The 22,465-nt window shown below is 55.1% G+C and overlaps 1 protein-coding gene across 14 annotated transcripts in view; it reads left to right on the forward strand.

Moving 5' to 3' along the window:
• The window catches only part of FBXO25 (F-box protein 25), a 144,610-nt gene that overhangs the window by 105,277 nt on the left and 16,868 nt on the right, over positions 1-22,465 (forward strand). For 3 of the 14 annotated variants that reach the window (XM_030312019.1, XM_030312026.1, XM_030312032.1), the window contains exons 4-10: positions 835-884; positions 3,405-3,518; positions 11,854-11,947; positions 14,068-14,252; positions 17,942-18,124; positions 19,406-19,549; positions 21,902-21,928. In XM_030312019.1, the coding sequence (XP_030167879.1) occupies positions 835-884; positions 3,405-3,518; positions 11,854-11,947; positions 14,068-14,252; positions 17,942-18,124; positions 19,406-19,549; positions 21,902-21,928 (797 nt within the window). The remainder of the gene's footprint in view (positions 1-834; positions 885-3,404; positions 3,519-11,853; positions 11,948-14,067; positions 14,253-17,941; positions 18,125-19,405; positions 19,550-21,901; positions 21,929-22,465) is intronic. The other 11 variants (XM_030312025.1, XM_030312030.1, XM_030312022.1 and 8 more) reach the window with 7 other exon arrangements.

Raw genomic sequence — 22,465 nt, forward strand, 5'->3', positions numbered from 1 at the left:
ACAGTGCTGTCTTAAGAAATAAGAGGTGATATGCGAATGGCCACTATATCCAGTGTTGCCCACTTAGTCATCAGACTGTTCACAGCTTAACCATTTCTTTAGTAAGCTTTGCAACAACAAAAGATAACAAAACCCACAGAACAGCTCATACGTCTGAATGCCTGAGCATGTTCGTGGTTCAGTGCACCAGCTCGCTCCCACACAAGGAGGCCGGACCGCAGGACGTCTTGAGTGTGGGCTTGTGTCCAGGAGACCCCAGGCAGAGGTGGATTAGCAACACCCAGAAGTGTGTAGGCTGGGGGCAGGGGGGACGGATCTGGGAGCCTGGTGGCAGTACCTCGCCTGCGTGACAGGCGCCACTCTGCTCTGCAGCACAGAGGGAGGCATGAGAACAGTTTGGGGGTAATCAGGCTACTGACCAAGACAGGGTCTTATAGATACCAGCATCATCATGGTCCTTGAAGCTCTGGGATTTGAGGTATATGAAAAAGGCAAGAAAAGAAGAATTTTTATTAGGAGACATAAGAATTAACAATCACATTTTTATAGTCTTATGTTTTGGTATTATTGCCGTTGTTCAGACGCTATTTTCTTCTAAGTTACTAAGATGTGGTGCTGTCTTAAATAATTTTTCATGTAAAGGTGTTTCAGCACCTCTTACACTGATGTTAGGAAACAAAGTAATTCTGTTTACGTTTAACCAGGTGAAAGCATCTCTTATCTATGTGATGAGTCACATAATTTTGTTAGCATGTGCAATGTTGGAAGTTCCTTAAAAATCTTCACTTTGAATGATTTGCCAGGTTTTAAAAACAAAGTTAATTTTTATTCTAGGTTTTTATCGTGAGAAATGGATCTATGTCCATAAAGAAAGCACGAGAGAAGTAAGTATTCTGTTTTAAGTAAGAGTATATTTGGTATTGTTTTTGTTGAATACATAATGTCCTATTAAATAAACGATTTCTTTTCCAGTATGAATCTACAGTTCACATTCTAGTAGGTGAAAACATAGGATCTTTGAAGCGGTGATTCGCGTGTGCGCGTGCGTGTGTGCGTGCACACGTGTACGTACCTGTGCACATGCGGTGTGTGGTTAGTGCCAGTACAGATCTGAATCAGCAGAAGGGCTGTTTTGGAACAAGTGTGGACCTTCAGACAGTTTGACGTTTTTCCCCATGACTCCCCAGAAACTGTTGATGAGAACCTGTGGTACTGGTGGGATGTGTATCCTTGTTGTCGTGTGCCGTGGCTGGTGGGAGCCTTGGTGCGCACCGCCCCGTCGAGTACGAGCAGGACATTGTGGTCAAGTCTGAGCTTCGGGAGCAGGGTGAGCCACGCCCCTGTGTCCTCTAGTTGGCTGCAGCTTTTCCTTGAGCCGTAAACAGTTGACTTCAACTCTGCTTCCGTTTTCTCTGTTTAGTATCCAGGGAAGCCTCCTTCCTTTTGCATTCTCAGAATCCGCATTTGCCTTATCCTGCCGCTGCCGGGAGAATAATTTAGGGAGCAGATGTTTAGTATATATTTAAGTTAAATGTTCCAGAGGTGTTATTAGTGGATGTTCTGAAACTAGCCCGGCTCCCGATAGGCTTCCGGGTTGGCTTCTGAAACAGAAGATACATTGGCCCTGTCGGGTGCTGGTTCATACTGTCACATGTGGTCTGAGACAGTGCTCAGCTCACGGCCACTCTGAGTGAGACACCATCAGAAGAGCCTGTGGCAGAATCTGAGTAGCGTGAGCTTCTGAAAGACTGTTTAATTTTTCGTTTGCTCTGTATTGCCACACTGACTACAGAACACACATCCGTTTGGGATAGCGTGAACAACAGGGGGAGTTTGTCATGAGTCTGCAGAGCTGTGGCAGGGACACAGGCCATCTCAGGAGGGTGTGGGGTCGTGACTCCCAGCCAGCCCCTCTCCCTGCACGGCGGCGTGCATCTGTACATTTAGCGCCAGCTGTGGCTGCCCCACAGCCTGTTTGCGGCTCCACGTGTGGTTCTGGGCCCCCACACGGGTGGGTGGGCTCACGTGGTCCAAACTGTGTTCTGCAGTCTGTGAATCAGATTTAATTCCTCAGAATAGAAGAGGCTGTTGTGACATGGTGGCTACCTGGAGAGGCGTCTGTGGCCATATAGGCATTTAGAGCTGTGTTGATTGAGAAGACAAAGGAATTAACGTGGAAGTATCAGCAGTGATTGATTTCAGATTATAATCTATAATTACTCTTTGCTTCCTGCACAACTCCCAGGAAAATATTGTGCCTGTAGCAGATACTCCTCAATAACGAGTATTGTGTTCTTTAATAACAGCTATTGTGTGTGAACATAATAGGACTGTGCTTTGGGTTCTGCACACAGTAGGAGTGTGCGTTGGGTTCTGCACACAGTAGGAGTGTGCTTGGGGTTCTGCACACAGTAGGAGTGGGCTTGGGGTTCTGCACACAGTAGGACTGGGCTTGGGGTTCTGCACACAGTAGGAGTGTGCTTGGGGTTCTGCACACAGGACTGGGCTTGGGGTTCTGCACACATTAGGACTGGGCTTGGGGTTCTGCACACAGTAGGAGTGGGCTTGGGGTTCGGGTGCAAAACCAAATCCTCCTTTGCGGGGCATCTTCCATCAGATGCTGCTCTGCCAGCCCCTTCCTGCCTCGTTAGGATGAGAGGGAGAGGGTGCCACCTCGTGTTTCTAGGGTTATCAGCAGCTCATCTAACCCCACAACTGCGAATTGAAAAAATCTATACTCTCGGTACTTGAGACACAGAAGATCGAGTGGAACTGACTCCTGAAACCCACGGTACGGGTCTCTACAGACTGTAGAGTGTCAGGTGCGTCGTGAAGGACAAACAGCTGAGCTACATGGCACTGCTTTCAGTACTGAAAACGATTCCGTATTTCACCTGTTTCCTTGTACTCTGGGCCGTGTGGGTCTGATGATTGGCTCCTGGGTTTCGGTGCCCAATATCCCCTGCCCCCACTTGGAAATTGCACGCGGTGCCCTCAGCCCTGGGCCTTGTCCTCTGTCCTGTGTGGCTGAACGCCTTCTGGAGCTGCAGGGGGATTGGGCGCCTCAACCCGGGCCTCTGTAACCTTCTGGTCTTCACGACAGCCCGGCAGATGTAGGCGCTTCATGATACACGTTGCATTGTGACTTCAGCCCCCCACGTGTTCCAACAGGAGAAATCAACAAGATATGTAATATTTGTGTCAACAGTGGTATAAAATGGCAGCGTGTCACGTCTTGAGTATAAATGGCTTCCGCTGAGCATTGCTGTTTCACTCCATGTTCATCCGAATATGGAATAAATCATAAAAACAAATGCCCTTTGCCGAAATTCAAAAAAAATTTGCACTGACTCATTCACATTAACTGACTTGATTTTGACTAATTGACTAATTATGGATTTCAGCTGTTCTGTGTCTGTTTCCAGAGGCACGGCTATTGTACTTTGGGAGAGGCTTTTAATCGCTTAGACTTCTCCAGTGCAATTCAGGATGTTCGGAGGTTCAATTACGTGGTCAAGGTAAGTCTTCTGTTTCAAAAGCCATTTTGATGACACTTTATTGCCTGGTTTTTGAGGTGACGGGTGTACAGGTGTCTAAGCACGTCTGGCAGTGGTGCAGATGGCAGCAGAGAGCACGGGGAGGCATTGAGGAGAAAACAGAAGTAACGGGGGTTTCGGGTGCCCCGTGTCCCACGTGCTTTCTTCTGGGCTGCCCTGCACTGCGGGTTCACCGGCCACACGCACCGGGCGGTCTGGTCTGTTGGGGTCATTGCAGTCAGAGGGACAGAGGGAAGAGCAGGTCTTTCGTGAGACTCTGACCTGATGATGTCACATGCGTTTTGTACTTGGTGTTTGTCGTAAGCGTGACAACAGGCAGCAAGCTGGTAGGAGAAAGGGGTTCATCAGAGTAGATCTCCACAGAGGCCTTGAGTGTGTGGATTGTCTACTCGTAGAAGGAGTTTCTGTCTTGGCTCAAAAAGAGCACGTGTCACCTGTAATGTTGTAGGCAAAGTGTAAGTGATGGTTTGTGATGCTGTTAATTTTGGGTTTTTAAATAGGGCTGTGACACATTGGAAATATTTCCCTAGTAACAGCTCTTAGGAAGTTAAAAGCGTGAGCGGAAGGACAAGAATATTGGGGGTTAAATAACTTGACACCTGAGGTAATGGTACCTGCTTGGTTTGGCCGTGGTCACAGTTGGCCAGGGCATCGAGAGTGACCAGCACGTGGGGCCCCATGGCCGGGAGGTTCCAGCACCAGGGCCAGAGTATGTTCTGAGTTGTCACCCAGGTGTACACACTGGCCATCGGGGCGTGGCTGCTGCTCACCTCTTCTCCAGGTGAGGTGCTGGCATGTGACCCAGCCCCGTCACGGTGGCAAGAATCCAGGGTCCAGGAAAACCATACGTCTGCACAGGGGTCTGTTTTCCTGTAGGTATTTCCCCATGGTGCTCTTTGTCTCTCTCTCTCTCTCTCCCTTTTTTTTTTTTTTTTAATATTTATTTATTTTTGAGAGAGTATGAGTGGAAGAAGGGCAGAGAGAGGGAGACATAGAATCTGAAGCAGACTCCAGGCTCTGAGCTGTCAGCACAGAGCCAGATAGATGTGGGGCTCGAACCCACAAACTGCGAGATCATGACCTGAGCTGAAGTCGGACGCTTAACCGACTGAGCCTCCCAGGCGTCCCCTCATGGTGGTCTCCCAAAGTTCGGATCCTGCTGTGTTGTTTCGTCCTAGCCATTCTTAACAACCACCCCCCCCCGCCCCCGACCAGAGAGTTCACTTGTGCTGGGGTACTGGAAATTGGCAGCCAGGCAGAGACGGGGGGTGGTGGGGGAGAAAAGGGCTCTGTGTGGTCAGGCTCAGACATTTCCAGAACTGGGCCAGGTGCTGTGACGGGGGAGGGTCCATGGACTGCGGTCAGACGCCTGCATTTCCGTTGCTCAAACCCCTCATGAACTTTTTTCTCTGTATGCTGCACTCTTATCTGCTCAGAAACCTTTCTTCACACGTCCTTCATCTTTCTGAAAATGAAAATACCTACTTTAGCCTCATCCTAAACAGTAAACCTGTGAAACTGTGAATTTTCTCCCTAACACATAAAAAAAACGCATACGTATAAAATTAAAACGTACTGTCCACTGCCAACTGCCGTGGTTTCGTGCAGTTGGCAGTACTGGGCAGTGTCATAGGGACCTGGTGACCTGGGGAGGTGGTGGGGGAGGCCCCCAGGGGCAGTGCTCCCAGCCTCAGTGGCTCCTCCTGCCCGCAGGGCCTCCCGGCTCCATCACTGCCCAGCGAGAATCCTTGCCTTCTCACCTGCCCCCCTGCCCTTCACATCCCCCTCCAAAGACCCCTCGCTTATGCCCACCTTCCACTAAAAGCAAAGGCACAGAACTGGCCCTCCGGCACCTTTTCTGCCCACGCCAGCTCTCCTGCCCTCTCCCAGTTGCGGTCTGGGTTTTCACCCCGGGGACCCCCCGCCAACCCCACCAGCTCCACTCCGCTAGCTGCCACCTTCTCCGTGGAGATGCAGGGCCTCCACACGCTTGGCCGGGAGGCGCTTCCCTTGTTGCCCAGCGGGTGCGTGCGCCCCAGGGAGGGGCTCGCGGGGTGCGTGTGTGCGCCCCAGGGAGGGGCTCGCGGGGTGCGTGTGTGCGCCCCAGAGAGGGGCTCAGGGAGTGCGTGTGCCCCAAGGGGTTCATGGGGTGTGTGTGCCCCAGAGAGGGGTTCGTGGGGCTTCATTACCTGCACTGATACAGCCAGTTTTGCCCGCAGGAGCCACTGCTTGATGTTTCTGTGCTGCTTTAAATGTTTGTAGCAATGCTTTCTACATCGGCAGCTAAGAGGATTGTCTTGGAGTTGTCAGTCGGGTGATCTCCTGTAGTTGATGCTGAGCAGTCCGCCCTCGTCAGTGTTGTTAAAATAAACCAGATGTGAAATGCTTCATTGTTTCCTTAGGTTTCCAGTGGCATTCAGTGATGTTTTCCTTGAAAATTTGCAAAAGAAATTGAGAGTTTGTACTTCTCGATATTCCATGAGATCCCTTTGTTTCCCTAAAATTAGCAAATTTAAACTGAGACTAATGAATAATTATTACACGTCTTCTGAATAAAAGTTTTGTGTTCAATTATGGACTGTTTCTGTTGCCAAAGTGAAAGTAAGCAGTTGGAGTGGGGGTATAGCCTTCATTCTCACCTTGGCAGGAATGAAAATTCAGTATCCTCTAAAAAACAAATTCAGACTCAATTGTCCTCTCCAGTCCTGTACGTAATGGGGGTAAGCCATTCTTGGGATTATCTGTGAAGAAATATTTGAAACGTAGGGGTGCCTGGGTGGTTCAGTTGGTTAAGCGTCCGACTTCAGCTCAGGTCATGACCTCGTGGTCTGTGAGTTCGAGCCCGGCATCGGGCTCTGTGCTAACAGCTCAGAGCCTGGAGCCTGCTTCAGATTCCATGTCTCCTCCTCTCTGTGCCCCTCCCATGCTCATGCTCTGTCTCTCTCTGTCTCTCGATAATAAATAAACATTAAAAAAATTTTTTAAAAATTGAAATGTTTTCATATCTAGATTACTTTAATAATTTTTCAAAATTTCAGTCTGATTTTGAGGAGTAAGTGTTGTTTATCTGAGCCGCATTCACTCAACTTTATGAAGGAGAAGAAAAATTAACTTTAGGTGCTGTGTGTGTCCAATACCTGTGGCTGACGTGGAACAGAGGCTGAGCTGAGCATCACTTCTGCAGCCGCGTGCTGGTGGGGCCCCCAGGGAGACCTGTGAGCGGGTATGGGCTGCGTAGAGCTCCAAGTGCGGGATGGGGTCGGCCCCCTCCTCCTGCACCAGGGCAGGTCTTGACTTTCCTGTCCACGCAGCTGGGGAGCAGGACAGCACTTCCTGCTCTGGGCTGACGCCCGTGTGCACCAGCACTCACGCCTCCCGCACTGCCCAGCTGTTTGCATACTTGAGAAACCATGGTCCTTCGTCACCACTGTCTGCTCTCTCGTCATGAGGGTGCTGCCGTATGTCAGTGTCAGGCTGATTGGTTATCGGTGATGGCAGACTGCTCTTAAATCCTGGCTCTAATCCACAAACACCTTCTTCTTGTTTTAATAGTTTGTGAAAATTGTCCTGGCCTGTTACTAAAGAGCCTTACCATAATTTATTGAGCTATTAAATTTCTTCACTCCCAGAAAATCAATGCAAACTGAAATGTTTTCACTTACTAGTAATTTTCCTCTCATTAAGTGACTGTCCACAGCTATTATTTCATAATATGGCCTGAGAAGTTTCCTTATTGATGAAGAAATAAAGACAAGTCAAGATGCAGCTTACATTTGACCCCTGGTGAGTGAACGGTTCTTAATACCTGGTCCATAACCCAGCTCAGTTTCCATTTACCCCATTTGTAAATCATGTACAAGTAGATGCATTTCTGGTCAGTTTTATGAGCTTACCTTCTTTAAGATAAAGACTCGGATTTAGTGGGATTTTGAGAATTCTACTTAAGAAAATTAAGCACACATTTGGAAACCCACCAAACCAGCATTTCAGAGACTCTTGTAAAGCAGATTCCATTCACACTGTGCGGTAAACACTTGTGCTGTCTGGTGGTGAAGCCACATTTCCGGGCCAGTTCAGTGTGGCTGGTCCCTGCCCCCCGGTCAGCGTCTGGCTCCTGCGTGGGCAGCCTGTGTGTGCCCGTTTGGTCATTGCTTCAGAGCCTCTGAGCCTCAGTCATCACCGCCCAGGTCCCCATCTGGAGCCCCAGGAGCGTGGGGACTTGGTCTGCTTTGCTCACTGCTGTGTCCCCAACGCCCTTCCTGTTTATCCTTCTCTTACTGTTGGCAAGTAGTTCTATTGTTTGTGTCTTTTGTTTAAAATTGTATACTACTAAAACAGTATCAGAAAGCGTATAACTTTGAGAAACTCCTGTTTTATATCGGTATTCTATGAGACACCTGCTTTCACCTGTGAGACACCTGCTTTCAGTCGAAGGAAGCGCTCTTCAGCTCACTTGACATTTTGTTCTCAGTAAAATTAAGTTCGACCTTGTAGCTCTGACATTTTAAAGCAACGTAGCATAAACTGATGGTCATGGTTGTGCACTGGGAACGTAGGCTTTGGTTCTTTAGACAGTGAGTCCTCCCAGTGAATGCACGTCACCCAGAAATCCACAATGTCGTTCTCCTGGGTCTATGGGCTGCGGCCTCGGCTTTAATCTTCAACTGTCCACACGCTGATCCTGTCAGTGAGATGACCTGTGTGAGAATCAGAGCCGCCAAGGCTCCCTTTAATGAGGAAGATTATAAATTGTGTAACAGTATAACATAGATGAAATAGCAGTCTTTCTTTCTGCCGGTTCGAGAAATCTGTGAATAAGATGCGAGTCCATGGGCTATTAGTCCGAGGAAAGTGGAGAAAAGGGATATTGCAAGCAGTAGAAATCCTGACTCACAAACCATCTGCTCAAGCTGGTTCCCAAATGGGAGGCTTGGTTTTAATGCAGCCTGTGTCAACTGTGATGCCCATTGGCCCTTGAGCAGAGGGACGGGGTCCCAGGCCTTGGCCGCGTCTGCCAGACGCCCTCCCTGGGATTCTGCACAGACTGCCCTGTCGCATCCAGGGTTAGGGTAACGGTTCTGCTCCTGCCTGTGACATCTGGTTAGAACTCTCTGCTCTCACAGAGTTTCGGCCATGCTCCTATATCGTTAAATGCTGTGAAATTGAGAAGACTTCTAAAAATCAGATCATGAAATTCTAAGTCACTGAGGGCTGTTTGAACCTGGCAGTTGGGGGCAACGGCCTGGGTTTGAAAGATGCCTGTGCACAGGTCCTGGCTCTGCTCCCTGTGATGTCACTTTCCTGAGCTCTGCGGACGGTCCCAGTCATGTCCCCCCGCCCCAGGGTGCGGTGAGAGGCCAGTGACATCAGGCCCCACAGACAGTGTCTGTGGTCATCACTCTGCTTTCCAGTGATTGTGAGCGTGCTGGTGGAGCAGTGGTGTGGCTGTGCCCGTGAAGAGTGTCCCATGTAAAAGTCTGGAACAGACTTCGTTTAAACAGGAAACTTATTGGCCCTTTTTGTTGGTCTTTCTGCACCTCCCTGTGCTCGTGTGATCATTCAGAAATACCTGTATGCGTGGAGCCTTGAGCTTTCTCTCGGAGCCATGGTTAATCAGGAGTGCACCCTGGTGCTTTATTTAGCTGAATTCAGTTCTAGTTTTGTTACATTCTGACAGAGTTGGACCCTAAGTGCTCTGTGGCTTTGAAATGTGTTACATTTTCCTTTGTGGCCATTTTCGTAATTCATTTTTGTAAGGGTTCTCTTGACCCATGAGAAAAATCCACATTCTCTATTTGAAGGATGTAATTTTTCTCTGCTTATATTTAAACAAGATTTGGTGGTTATGTTAATCCTTCCAAAGCTTTCTCATTTTGAATTTTCAAATTTGAAGAGATACATAAAAATCTCCATAACAAACTTTCATGGGGCGCCTGGGTGGCTCAGTCGGTTGGACGGCCGACTTCAGCTCAGGTCATGATCTTGTGGTCTGTGGGTTGTGGTCTGTGCTGACAGCTCAGAGCCTGGAGCCTGCTTCTGATTCTGTGTCTCCCTCTCTCTCTCTGCCCCCTCCCCTGCTTGCTGTCTGTCTCTCTGTCTCTCTCTCAAAAATAATAAACATTTAAAAAGAAAAACACCAAACTTTCATTAAATTTGCAACAGATTTTCTTCGTATATCTAACTAAATAAAGGCTAATGTTTCATTGTATTTTCTTTGTAAATTGTATCTTTTGCCCTTTTATCTTAATTACCATTTTAAGTTTTATTTTGAGAGGCAGAACATGAGCAGGAGAAGTGCAGAGAGCGAGAGAGAATCCCAAGAAGGCTTCACCCTGCCAGTGCAGAGCGTGACGAGGGGCTCGAACTCACCGTGAGATCGTGACCTGAGCCAAACCTAAGGGTCGGACGCTTAACTGACTGAGCCCCCCGGACACCCCTAATTACCATTCCAGCCTGAAGTGTCACTTGTCACCCGTTACCATGGCTGCTCTGGTTTTCCTTGGGTTTGCACAGGCCCATGTGCTGGTCTCTGGCAGGTGTCCGTCCATCCTCCAGCCCCTGTGAGTGATGGCCCGGTCTGTCTCATGTGGATATTTTACACGATAGTGGAAAACCGTGGTGGTGGTGGGGGGGGGGGTGCTTGGGAAGACGCAGCCCCATGGACCCTGGTCCCCACGGGGAAGGAGCGCTCATGAGGGCAGGAGGCCTCCAGCTTGGCCTCAGCGTGTTCTCTGCTCTGAGGTTGCTGAGGACCCCGGAGACACTTCACTTACAGGAGTTGTCTCAGTTGATACTGCGTAGAGATAAAAACAACTGTTACTTCTCTGTGTAAAAGTGAAGAGTGGGCGGCACTCCCTTTGCGAGCCTCCTTCGTGTCTGTGGCCGCACCCCATCCAACTGCCCCTGGAGCCCTTCATCACGCACCCCGGGAGTCTGGCCGACTTGGAAACCTCACAGTGGCATTTGGGGACATGGACAGACTGCTGGGTGGGGCGCTCCCCTCCTCCTCCCTCTGTGCTCTGGGGAGCAGAAGAGACGTGTGTCTGCATGGCTGGTCTGTGTCTCCGAGGCCCCGTGTTGTGGCAGCGGGACCCTGTGTTTAGTAGCGATGCCACGCGGGCAGGTTGTCTGCAGGGCCGTGGCGCGAGGTCTGGGAGGCCGCGGTGGCCGGAGACCTGTCACTGGTGCAGCACTTCCTGGAACAGAGCCCATCCCTTCCTCCCAGTTGGCCTGAATTCTGTCTAGTGTGGTTCTAAACTCAGGAGAAAGCGGGTGTTGTTCAGCCCCACGATGCTGGCTGTGAGGACTTTCGAACTAGGAAGATGCTCAGCAGTGAGCAGATCAGGAGCAGGAGCCGAGGGGCTGGATCGTCTCAGACACGTCTGGTGTGATCGGCTAGGACCTGTCGGCCCCGCCCTGACGTGTGTGTGTGTGTGTCTGTGACCATGGCAGCGGAGCGCACGTGTGTAAGCATGTTAGAGATGGGAGGATCTCATCCTTGTAACGCCTGGTTTGGACTTTAGCGGCCTCCCTGGATTCCTTTTCTCCCTCTGGACACCGGCACGGTGAACTGGAGGGAGGGTGGAAAATCCACGTTCCGGGAGACAGGAGGCGGGTGCTCACGCACTCTGAGGCGGGTTCACGCTTGCGGAAAGCAGCCGAGATTGGGCAGAGACGGTGCAGGAAGCCGGGAACAGACGTGTTCCGACCGGGGGTGGGGGCAGGTGTGGGGGCCACCAGAAGACACTCGTGCCGGCGCCGGGGAGGCCTGGCTGTGGCCCCCAGAGAATCCCGTTTGGGGCCTGCAGGAGCGGGGGGGGGGGGCCCTGCCGAACAGGCCCTGCAGGAGGGAGCGCGCGTCTCTCAGAACAGAGTGGGAGGGGGGCGTGGAGAGCCTGTGGCGCCCCCGCCGGTGGGAGTGAGACTGTGCAGGCAGACCCCGGTGGCGGTGCCGGAATCGGACGGGGCTGTCGTGGGAGGCGGCAGTGGGTGGGCCAGGGGCCAGAGAGACGCGGGTACGGACCGGACGGAGGGACAGGAGCGGGCAAATGAGGAAGAACGAAAGGGAGAGAGAGCGTAATGGGGAGAGGGCTGGTGGCGGCCAAAGGTGCGGCCCAGCACGCTGTAAGGACGCATTCAGGAGACTTGCCTGAGGTGAAAATCGCCTTGGATCCGCCCCTCGAGCCCGCGTCCAGCCTCGGAAATCACTGCGCTGAGGACGCTGAGGACGGTGACAGGCCAGGGGCCAGCGCGGCTCCTGCCTCCCCATCAGCTGATGCATCCTCTCCCGTTCCAGCTCCTGCAGCTCATCGCGAAATCCCAGCTGACCTCGCTGAGTGGCGTCGCCCAGAAGAATTACTTCAACATTTTGGACAAAATCGTCCAGAAGGGTGAGCTGCTGACCCATGTGTTTAACAACCTAGATAAGGAGACGGGGACGGGATTCCTCTTTATTACTCGCCAGTGTGGTCAGGAACCGCACTGTCCAATGACGCGGTAGTTTCTAGAGCCGAGTGTAGGTCAGTCTGTGGTTCTACCCTTCTGTTCCTGTGGTTTCCTTTCCTCAAGGTTGCTGTGCACACAAAGGAGCATGATACAGAAGATAGTTACCCCGAGTTCTAGAAAGAGAATTCCTCTTGTCACGGGGCATCCCCGAGTTCTAGAGAGAGAGTTCACCTTGTCGGGGGGATCCCTGATTTCTAGAGAGTTCACCTTGTCGGGGGGATCCCCAATTTCTAGAGGTAGAGTTCACCTTGTCACAGGGAATCCCCGAGTTCTAGAGAGAGAAGTCACCTTGTCATAGGGAATCCCCGAGTTCTAGAGAGAGGTCATCTAGTCATGGGGAATCCGTGAGTTCTAGAGAGAGAGGTCACCTTGTCACAGGGAATCCCCGAGTTCTAGAGAGAGAGGTCATCTAGTCACGGGGATCCCCGAGTTTTAGAGAGAGAGTTCACCTTGTCAGGGGGGATCCCCAAGTTCTAGAGAGAGAGAGTTCACTTTGTCAGGGGGAATCCCCAATTTCTAGAAAGAGTTCACCTTGTCAGGGGGAATCCCCGAGTTTTAGAGAGAGAGAGTTCTCCTTGTCAGGGGCGATCCCCGATTTCTAGAGAGAGAGTTCACCTTGTCAGGGGTGATTCCCGATTTCTAGAGAGAGTTCACCTTGTCACAGGGGATCCCCAATTTCTAGAGAGAGAGTTCACCTTGTCACAGGGAATCCCCAATTTCTAGAGAGTTCACCTTGTCAGGGGGGATCCCCAAGTTCTAGAGAGAGAGAGTTCACTTTGTCAGGGGGAATCCCCAATTTCTAGAAAGAGAGTTCACCTTGTCAGGGGGAATCCCCGAGTTCTAGAGAGAGAGTGTTCACTTTGTCAAGGGTGATCCCTGATTTCTAGAGAGAGAGTTCACCTTGTCAGGGGTGATTCCTGATTTCTAGAGAGAGAGTTCACCTTGTCACAGGGAATCCCCAATTTCTAGAGAGAGAGTTCACCTTGTCACAGGGAATCCCCAATTTCTAGAGAGTTCACCTTGTCAGGGGGGATCCCCAAGTTCTAGAGAGAGAGAGTTCACTTTGTCAGGGGGAATCCCCAATTTCTAGAAAGAGAGTTCACCTTGTCAGGGGGAGTCCCCGAGTTCTAGAGAGAGAGAGAGTTCTCCTTGTCAGGGGCGATCCCCGATTTCTAGAGAGAGAGTTCTCCTTGTCAGGGGCGATCCCCGATTTCTAGAGAGAGAGTTCACCTTGTCAGGGGTGATCCCCGATTTCTAGAGAGAGAGTTCACCTTGTCACAGGTAACCAGGTGCATGTCGTGCTTGCTTTATGTTTCCGTGACCAAGGTTGTAGACATTTAGGCATCAAACAAGCCTGGAGCTTTATTTTTAATTTAACGCTTGTCTTGATTAATTACTGGCTAATAATAAATGGAGTTTAAATTTCACACCATGAGTTTATGCTCCCGTGTAAATTTAGGATTGTATGTGTAAGGCATTTTTAAATATCAGTTCTCTTTATGATGAGTATAAAGGAAGTAGAGGCTGCCAATTTTAAAGGCGAAATTATAGACTCAACCAAAATTCTACTATTAGGCAATATTTTCATGTTTTTCTAAATTTTATCATGTTTCTGGTATCTCAGAAGTGATGCCAGTTTGGGGTTGTGGTGAAATTAGGTCATCGTGTTTTGTTTTGGTTGAATATACATGACCTAAATTCACCACCATAATCATTTTCAAGCACATTCACATGGTTGTGTGACCACCCCTCCATCTGCCTCCGGAACATCCCCGTGGACTCTGACCCCTCCCTGGCGCCCACCCCGCCTTGTCTCAGAACGGGCTCCGCATGGGGTCTGTCCCTTCGCGATGCCCCCCTCCCTCCCCGTTACGGGACACCACCCCCTGGATTCACCCCTGTTGGGGCAGAGCAGTGCTCCGCTCTGTGGCGCGTCTGTGAATGCTGTCGGTGGACGAGGAGTTGACTTGTACAGATCCACAGTCTTGTGTTTTGTCCTACCCAGTGCTCGACGACCACCAGAACCCCCGCCTTATCAAGGATCTTCTCCAGGACCTGAGCTCCACCCTGTGCATCCTTGTCCGCGGGGTCGGGAAGTCCGTGCTGGTGGGGAACAGCAACATCTGGGTGTGCCGTCTGGAGACCGTTCTTGCCTGGCAGCAGCAGCTGCAGAACCTTCAGATGACTAAGGTAGGGGCTCGTGGGCCCGACAGCCGCGTGCGGGGAGTCCGCGTCACAGGATGCTTCCCGGTGACCACAGGGCCTGAGCGGCTGGTACAGCTTTTGGACGGGTTTTTTCTTTGTGTGTTTGTAATTACTGCTTGAAGATGATATGGGCCAGATGGCCCCGTGATGGCTTCCATCGCCTTTGAGAAGACCGTGGGGGTGGCCATCACTGAGAGGATGGGTCGTGAGGCAGCGCGTTAACTTGCCTCTAAAGGAAGTTAGGTGTTTGGGGCCAGAATAACACCCCGTGAGTCCATCTGCCTTGTACTGCCAGCGACTCCTGTGCACACAGTGCTGCTTCTCCAGGGTCCGCGTTTGCCCCACGAGCCTGCTGTCCCTGTTGTCACATGCATCCGCCTGGAGCTCTGCAAGAACGCGCTTGGGCAGAAGAGGGTGCAGATCCCGTCACTTGTCCGGAAAGGGCTTATTCCAGGAACTGAAAGTGTTCGCCCAGTTGAGTGGCGCCCAGTTAAGTCAGTGTTGCAGGTGGTATTCTGTCCACGTCCAGGATGCCGTAAAGGAGAGAGTGGACGGAATGGCCTGCGGTGCCCAGCAGGTGATGGATTCTCCAGATTGCCCTTCTGATGGGGCTGAGGTCCCCTCCCGTCAGTGAGCCTGAGGCTCCACACGAAGGCGGCTGCTTTCAGAAGTGATCTGGAAAACCTTAACTGTGGGCCACTTATTTGCCATCTGAATATGGGATTTACGGAAAGAGTAGAGGTTCCCTAACTATGGCTTGAAGTTACAACAGATTCTCTTACGTTCAGTGTTGGTAAGCACTCAACAGACTTGACAGAAGCATCGTCTGTGCAGCGGATGTGGTGTCCCCCCCCGCGGCTGAGGGCTGTGACTGGAAAGTCCGCCTGTGAGAGGGACACGCACGCCGTGTGGAAGCCTTGCACAAGTGGCCAGACCTCACACCTGTGCCCCACTTGTCTCTCGCGTGCGTGGCCAGACAGCCCGGAGGTGCCGCCTGAATTAGTGAGCCGGGGGTGGGCGGCCAGCAGGGGTCTGAGGGCAGGACCCCATGAAGGGAGCTCGTGGAGAGAGAAACGTGCGGTGACAGCAGCCCCCACGGGAGGGCAGACAAGCACACGGTTGGGCTGGCGCACGTTGCATCACGAGGGGAAGGCAGGCAGAGGCCTTGGCCGCTAGCAGGACCGAGAAGGCACCCGCCTCCTGGTGGGTCCTCCTGTCATTTACGGCAGCTTGGAGGAGGCCCCAAGGGAGGGCAGGGGCGGGGACTGTCTCCTGACCTGGGCCCCGCTCTGCGCTCAGAGCTGGCTTTCCTGGGGCATGGTCCCTGCAGTCACTCGCACCAGGGAGGAAACGGAAAGACTGGTGTGTCAAGTGACACGGTCATGTCCACGCCGGTCCTGATATCTGATATTGCGCCATGGACTCCCTCTCTGCCTGCGTGACCTGGGCTTTGTACCCTCACGGCGGGCAGTGCGGGGAGGCTCACGGGTGGGAAGGTTACAGGAACTCGGAGGCAGGAGCTCCTCAGGGCATCAGGCTGAGGCCACAGGCCAGCGAGCCTTGAGCTCCACCTTGGATTATTCACAGGACGCTTGTGTAGACGCCAGTGGAGCAGGGCAGCCGAGCATGCGCCCGGGGCATGGACGGTGTGGGTCCAAGAGCACCGCCTGGAGCTGAGCCCCGCCGGCCTCGGACACCGCGTCCCGTGTCCCTGGTGGCAGCGGTGGCCTCCTCTTCCAAGTTCCAGGAAAGAAGTCAGCGTGGTGACCCTTAAATGCAGGCTCCTGGCCTCCCGGAACTGTGTGGCCAGGTTGTGGGCATCTGCATCAGGGGGTCATTGTGTGCTGGGAGCCCAGGCAGCCCGGGCGAGACTGCAGGGGACTGTGCGTGACCGCAGGTCAGTCCAGCTCGTGGGTGTGAGAGTCATGGTGCCTGAGTCTGGGGTCCTGCCTGCGGGGAGCAGACCCCTTGCTGTGGCTGCTGCTGAAAGGTGGCGGAAACTCCCCCAGGGCAACGACAGGCAGCCCTGCTGTGAGGGGAGAAAGTCGAGGGCGGAGGCGGGTCCTCACTGGGTCCTGTGGGAGCCAGGGCAGCTCGAGGGCCTGCAGCGAAGGTGGGCGTGCTTCCGCAGGAGTGGGATCGGGTGCGTGCGATGTGCCAGGAGGGCCAGAGCAGGAGGGGAGGAGCCGCGTTCCTGCCCGCCTGGGGACCTGCTTGTGGAGCTCAACGGGAAATGGCTCAGCAGTGGGGGGGGGGGGGGGGGGGGGACAGCTGAGTGGAAGGCACCGCAGCTTCGGCTTCCAACTGACGGTCCAGCCGGGGTTTGTGCCGCCTCACGTTTGCGCCGTCAGAAGTCGTGATGAGCCACGCTGGTGTTTTCTGTGGTGCCGTCTGGTGCAGTCACACTGGACCGTCCGGCCTCGCCAGTCAGGGCGTTTCCTGCGCCTTGTGAGGGCAGCGGGTGTTCATGAGCTCCGGTGTGACGCGCAGGTTCCTCTGGGGAGGAGGAAGGAGGAGCACAGGAGCAGAAGGAGCCGTCACATTCCTGCTGTGGTGCCCACGGAGCATGTGTGTGTGGGCCCGCGCGTGCGCCCTCTGCCGTGTGCCAGCAGCACTGACAGCTCGTGTCTGCGGGCGCCGTGCTGTCCAGCGGGGGCGGGGACACGTTTGTCAGTGCGATGGCAGGAACACGGGACACGCCTGTGCAGCACTGCCCGGTGACGTCTCCCAGGCTGGTGGCTAAGGGTCCGACGAGGGGAAACATCCTCAGAGATGTGCCCTGAGCTGTCACCACACCCGGAGGCATGGGAATCCTCCTCACGGCCCCCGCAAAGTGCCACGATGCACCCGTATCGGGACTGCTGCTGGGCAGTGACACAGCGACGATGTGGACCGAGAGCGCACGGCCTGGCCCCTCTCCGCACCTGCCGGGGATTTGGGGACCAAGCTTGAGGAGTGCTCCCTCCACAGGCACCGACTGTGCCTGGGGAACTGGGCTGCCCAAGAGAACAGAAACCAGAGGGAGCCGGCTGTCCCTGGGGCTGACCGTCAGGGACGAGGGCAGTCTCTCAGCCACTCAGCCACATCAGGAGTGTGCACGGGTGTGCACGCGTCCCCGAGCCCACAGGACTCTGCACCCTCGTTTAACCCTCACTGCGCTCCCCGTGTGCTAGTGAGGGGTTCCTGCCGGGAGGTGGGGGTGCTGACAGGGTGCCTGCCTCCTTCCCTCTGTCGCCTCTCTCTCCATCCGGGTCCCCTCCCCTCCCTCCCCTCCACCCCCCCCATGGGATGTGCACAGGCTCCACCCCATCCCCTGGAGCTGCACCCTCGGGAGGGAGCGGGGAGGGCATAGCTTCTACATTAGAAACTGGATACCCAGCGCTACCGGGGCCTCTGCCATCAGCCAGTGACTCCCCGCCACCCCCTTCCCTGCTCAGGACCCCCTGGCCCCCAGCCGCGTCCATGCCACGTGGAAGACGTGAATCTTGCGCAGGGGGAGGGTGTGACCCCTGGGGCCTGGGGCAGCACAGGACTCCACTGCCAGGAGGGAGGGACGGTGGCATTCGGGCGGCGCGTCAGTCGGGGCTTCTGCTCAGGCTCGGCTGCTGGGCTTCCTTACGGCCTGGCGCCCTCTCGTGCTGCGCGCAGTGAACCGCCGTCCGTGTCCCTTCCAGCAGGTGAACGACGGCCTCACCCTCAGCGACCTCCCACTGCACATGCTCAACAACATCCTGTACAGATTCTCCGATGGCTGGGACATCGTGACGCTGGGCCAGGTGACCCCGACCCTGTCTGCGCTCAGTGAGGACCGGCAGCTGTGGAAGCGGCTGTGTCAGTACCACTTCGCGGAGAAGCAGGTGAGTGTGGGGGCCCCTCAGAGCTTGTGCAGGACCCCGTGATTTCTCCTCGGGAGCTTGTGAAGTTCAGTTTCCACGTTGGGGAGGGTCCGTGACGGCAGATGTGACCCAGCACAGATGGCAGAGCGAGGCAGATGTGACCCAGCACAGATGGGTCCCCGGTTGGCACCAGGGCATCTGTTCCTTGCCCGCCGGCCTCCGCCGCGCCGCATGCCCTGTAGGTGCCGTGCCCCCTGAACCCGAGCCTGTGCCCAGCAGCCAGCCGTACACGGCTCTCTGCGCTCCCCTCCCCGCAGCCCGTGCCTTCAGACCCAGTTCTGAGAACCGGCGACCTGCCGTCGTGCCTCCGGGACCAGCGCTGGAGTCTCACACACGTGTGGGCCAGGTGGGACGGTCAGGAACCAGGCCACCTGTCAGAGGAGAGTGTGGCTGCCGTGGGGACAGACGAGGGCAGTAGACAGAGCCTTGGATGTGTGCTCCGGGGGAGGCCGTCGCTCTCAGAGGAGAGGGCGGCGGGTGTCCTTGAGAAAGGGCAGGTTGTGGTGTGCGTGAGGGTGCTGCAGCCACGCCGTGTCCCGGGGTTTCCCCAGCGGGCTGAGAGGAGCCACGAGAGCACTGGGAGCAGAGTGCAGTTTCTGTGAGATTGTTGGTCCTCTGGAAGAACGTTCAGGAGAGTGTGAGGATGCCTCCGAGGCCAGGAGGGCGGCACGGCTCCTGGAGGAGGAGCTGGGGCCGGAGTGGCACAGGGAAGTGAGCGGGCCACCTGCCCTGGGGACCAGACGGAGTCCAGGGCGTAAGGGACCCACCAGACCTGGTGCCGGAGGTCCTGGGCCGTCAGCTAAGCAAAGGGCCACTGGGTTTAGTCGGAGGCCTCTGTGACCCCAGAGAAAATGGTCAAGGTGGATTTGCTGTGGGAGAATCAGAGAAGTCAGGATGAATTTCAGCTGCGAGGAAGACTGGGGTTCTAAGGTCAGCACGGATGAGGGGTGTTGAATTCTTTGGAGGGAGCAGGGGGAGAAGCCAGGGAAGGAGAGAGAAGGCTCTCCAGGATGGAGGCGGCAGGTGGGACTTGCCTTGGGCGCTGTCTCTGACGGTGGCGGAGCCCCAGGAGGGCACAGGTCTCCTGGGCGGGGATGCTGCCCTGTCCTGGTCCCCTCTGATTTGATCCAGGTGAGTTGCATTTCAGGTGACTGTGTCCTGCGCTCCGCTGCCTTGTGAAATCAAGCTGCGCCTGATACCGTCTGTGAGAGCCACGTGCTGAACAGAGTTGTGTGTGTCCAGTTTTGTAGACACCTGATCGTTTCGGAGAAGGGCCACGTGGAGTGGAAGCTCATGTACTTCGTGCTGGAGAAGCACTACCCGACCCGCGAGCAGTACGGGGACACCCTGCACTTCTGCCGGCACTGCAGCATCCTCTTCTGGAAGGTGAGGCAGCTGGGCGGCTGCATCCTGGACACGGCTGTCCACTGTAGGCCCAACAGTAAGAAGGTGGCAGTTTCCTCAGTGTCACGGCAGGGGGACCAAGTCACGGAAGTAAAACGTAGGACTTGGAGTCTGAATCAGAACGCGTTTCTGCCTTTGCCGGGCACTCGCTGGCAGGACGTGTCCCGGGTTGGTGGGGCCCGTGGCTCCCGGTCCTGGGCCGGTGCCGGGCTCCTGCCGCATCTCCTGCCCGCGGTTCTGGATGCCCTACCGGCCCACAACTGGAGGGCAGGGGTGAACTGTCCTTTGTACTCCTGGGCGGGGCCCGTCCGGAGCTGTCCCGGGACCCCTTGGAGGTGCCTCCACAGGCTCCCCCTCCAGGCCCAGCCCCCGCAGTAGGGAGGGCACAGCCTTCCAGACGCACAGGGGGTCTCCCGACTTACCTGACAGAAACTGGACCGGGGTTTCCTGACTCACACTTGAACCCGAGTACCCAGTGTGCTGGGCGCCCGGCACCCTGTCACCTCCCGCCACGCAGACCCGGGGCTCTCCTGGGCCCTCCAGGCGGAGGTGAGCACGTGCACACCTGCCCTGGGCAGCCCCTCGTCTTCCTCACCTGCTGATACTCTGCATCTGGGACTGTGTGTTTATGTTGTGAGATTTCCACGGGAGAGGGGGGCAGACCCTGCTGAGGGTGACCCGGTGCGCGTCCCGTGTGCGGCATGGCCCTCTCGCGCTCTCCCGCCATCCGCGTCTACCTGGCCGATCCAGCCCTATCTGTTCGCTTCTACCTGTGATTTGTTAGGTAGACCATGTAGCAAGCCCTAGGTTGTCGGAAAAGAGAGGACTGCTTGAGATTTTTCTCATTTCACGTTACATTTACGGTAGTGTCACTTCTGGGATTTCAGGTTATCCGTGGCAGTGAATGTAATGGTGTTGTTTGCTGTATTATTTTAATGGAGGTTTATTTACCCTGTGAAAGGTGGGCAGCGTCACGGATCCTTCCTGATGCCTCCTTGCGCCAGCTACATGCGATCGTGTTTCTGACTCGCTGGCTTACACTTTAGCAGGACTTCCTTCTCAGAACGGAAAAGACAGAACATGTCATGTGTCTGGCAGTGGCTGTCCTGTAGAACATGTTCTCTAGAACACAGTTCAAGAGCAGAGCGTCTGTGAGCAGGCCCGTCCCTCCCTCGGTCTCATGTCTGTCAGAGGATGAGTGGGGCTCCAGGTGGGGGCAGAGGGGCCTGGGTCACCAGTCGAAGGGCACAGACGATAGTGTGATGGGGGCCGCGTCTCACGACAGACAGGTCCTTGTGGACAGAGAGGTGTTGGGGCCTCACCTGACAGGACCAGACCGACCTCTGTCTGCAGTCCCAGCACTGATGCCAACCCACCACGGTGTGTCCCCTGATGCCATTGGAGCGGGTCCCCGCATGCGATCTGGTCTCAGGGCCCCTTGCTCAGTGCCTACACTGGGGGCCCTGCTCCTTCCTCCTGCCTGTTCTGCAGCTGAGTGTCTGGACCCCCCCCTCCCGCCCCCGCAGCTCCAGGGAGAGTGGTGTCAGGTTGGGGGGGGGGTGTTGGGAGCCAGACAGAGTCCAGGTACTGCCTGGGACCATGTCACCTGTCTTGGGGTGTCTGCCACCAGAGATCAGATCGAGTAGAGACCAGTGTTGATGACACTGCAGGTCTGGGGCTCTGGGTGGGAGTGGGAGTGATCACAGCTGGCTATGCCTGTGTGCAGGAGGTTCCCGGGCCGCCTCGTGCACTCTGCCTCCACGACGCAGTGACAATACGCTGGTGTCCAGCCCCAGGTCCCTGCAGCCAGGCCCACGCGTGGCGGGTGGGTGGTGGTCTCCTTCCTCTTGACCCCAGTGGGTGGTGGGCGGGTGGCCACGAGGCTCCTGGCACCTGTGGGATCTAGTTCACTTGATTCAGCAGCAGGCGCTCAGCTGTGAGGGAAGGAACAAAGGGCTTTCCTAAACCTGTTGTAAACCTTTCAGTACAAAACGTACGTGGAAACACCAGCTCTGCTTTGCGTGTTCTAGTGAACAGTCGCGAAGAGCTTGGGCACCGAGTGGTCAGTGGAGGTGGATGTGGAAACGGGCATCTTTGTCGCTGCCACAGGACCGTCCTCAAGTCGAGGGGTCCTCGGTGCTGCCACCCACGCTCGCTTTAATGACACGTGTGTGGCCTGGTCTAATTACCCGATGGTTCTGGTTAACACTCAAACGCCTGCTATCAGAGCCAGTGTTCAGTGCAGCCCACTCTCTCGCTCGCTCTAATGCTGGTTTTCCTTTCTCTCCCGCCCCTGCCCGCACTCCTCCCGGTTCTTTCTCCACGATCTCGAAGGACTGCCGCCTTGCTTTGTTGTTCAAGGTACCTTCGTGCTAGACCAGGCCTGTGTCGCGTCCCATGCATGCTCCCCACCGACCGGCTGGCCTGGGCTCCCAGCATGCGTGGGGCCTGCGGCCAGAGGTGGGCTCCTGCTCGCTCCAGCCCCACCAGGGTTCAGGGAAGACCCTGCAGGCCAGCGCTCGAGCGGCAGGCTCAGCCGGAGGGGAAATCGTAGACTAGTCCTTAGACCTCCCGCGCAGGTGCTGCCCTGGCGTGGCCGAGGGCTCCCATCGGCCTGGGCTCTCAGTCCACAGAAAGCCTGTGTCCTTAGTCCTCTGTCCTGTTAGGTGTGGCCCTGGTCCCCAGCTGCACGCTGCCTGCGAGCTGATGGGCGTGGGCCTGACCCCACGGGGCAGGGTGGGGGCAGAGCGGCTGCGGGGGAACACAGCGTGTGGCGCCAGGCCAGGGAGGCAGAAACCCCCGGCCCCTATCTCTTCTGACAAGCTGCCGTGGCCCATGTACTTCCCACGTGTTGTGACGGGGCAGCTGCTGGGTGCTGACGCCTCTCCCTCCCCCCGC

Source organism: Lynx canadensis, chromosome B1, assembly GCF_007474595.2.
Source record: "Lynx canadensis isolate LIC74 chromosome B1, mLynCan4.pri.v2, whole genome shotgun sequence".
In the NCBI taxonomy this organism is placed as follows: domain Eukaryota; kingdom Metazoa; phylum Chordata; class Mammalia; order Carnivora; family Felidae; genus Lynx; species Lynx canadensis.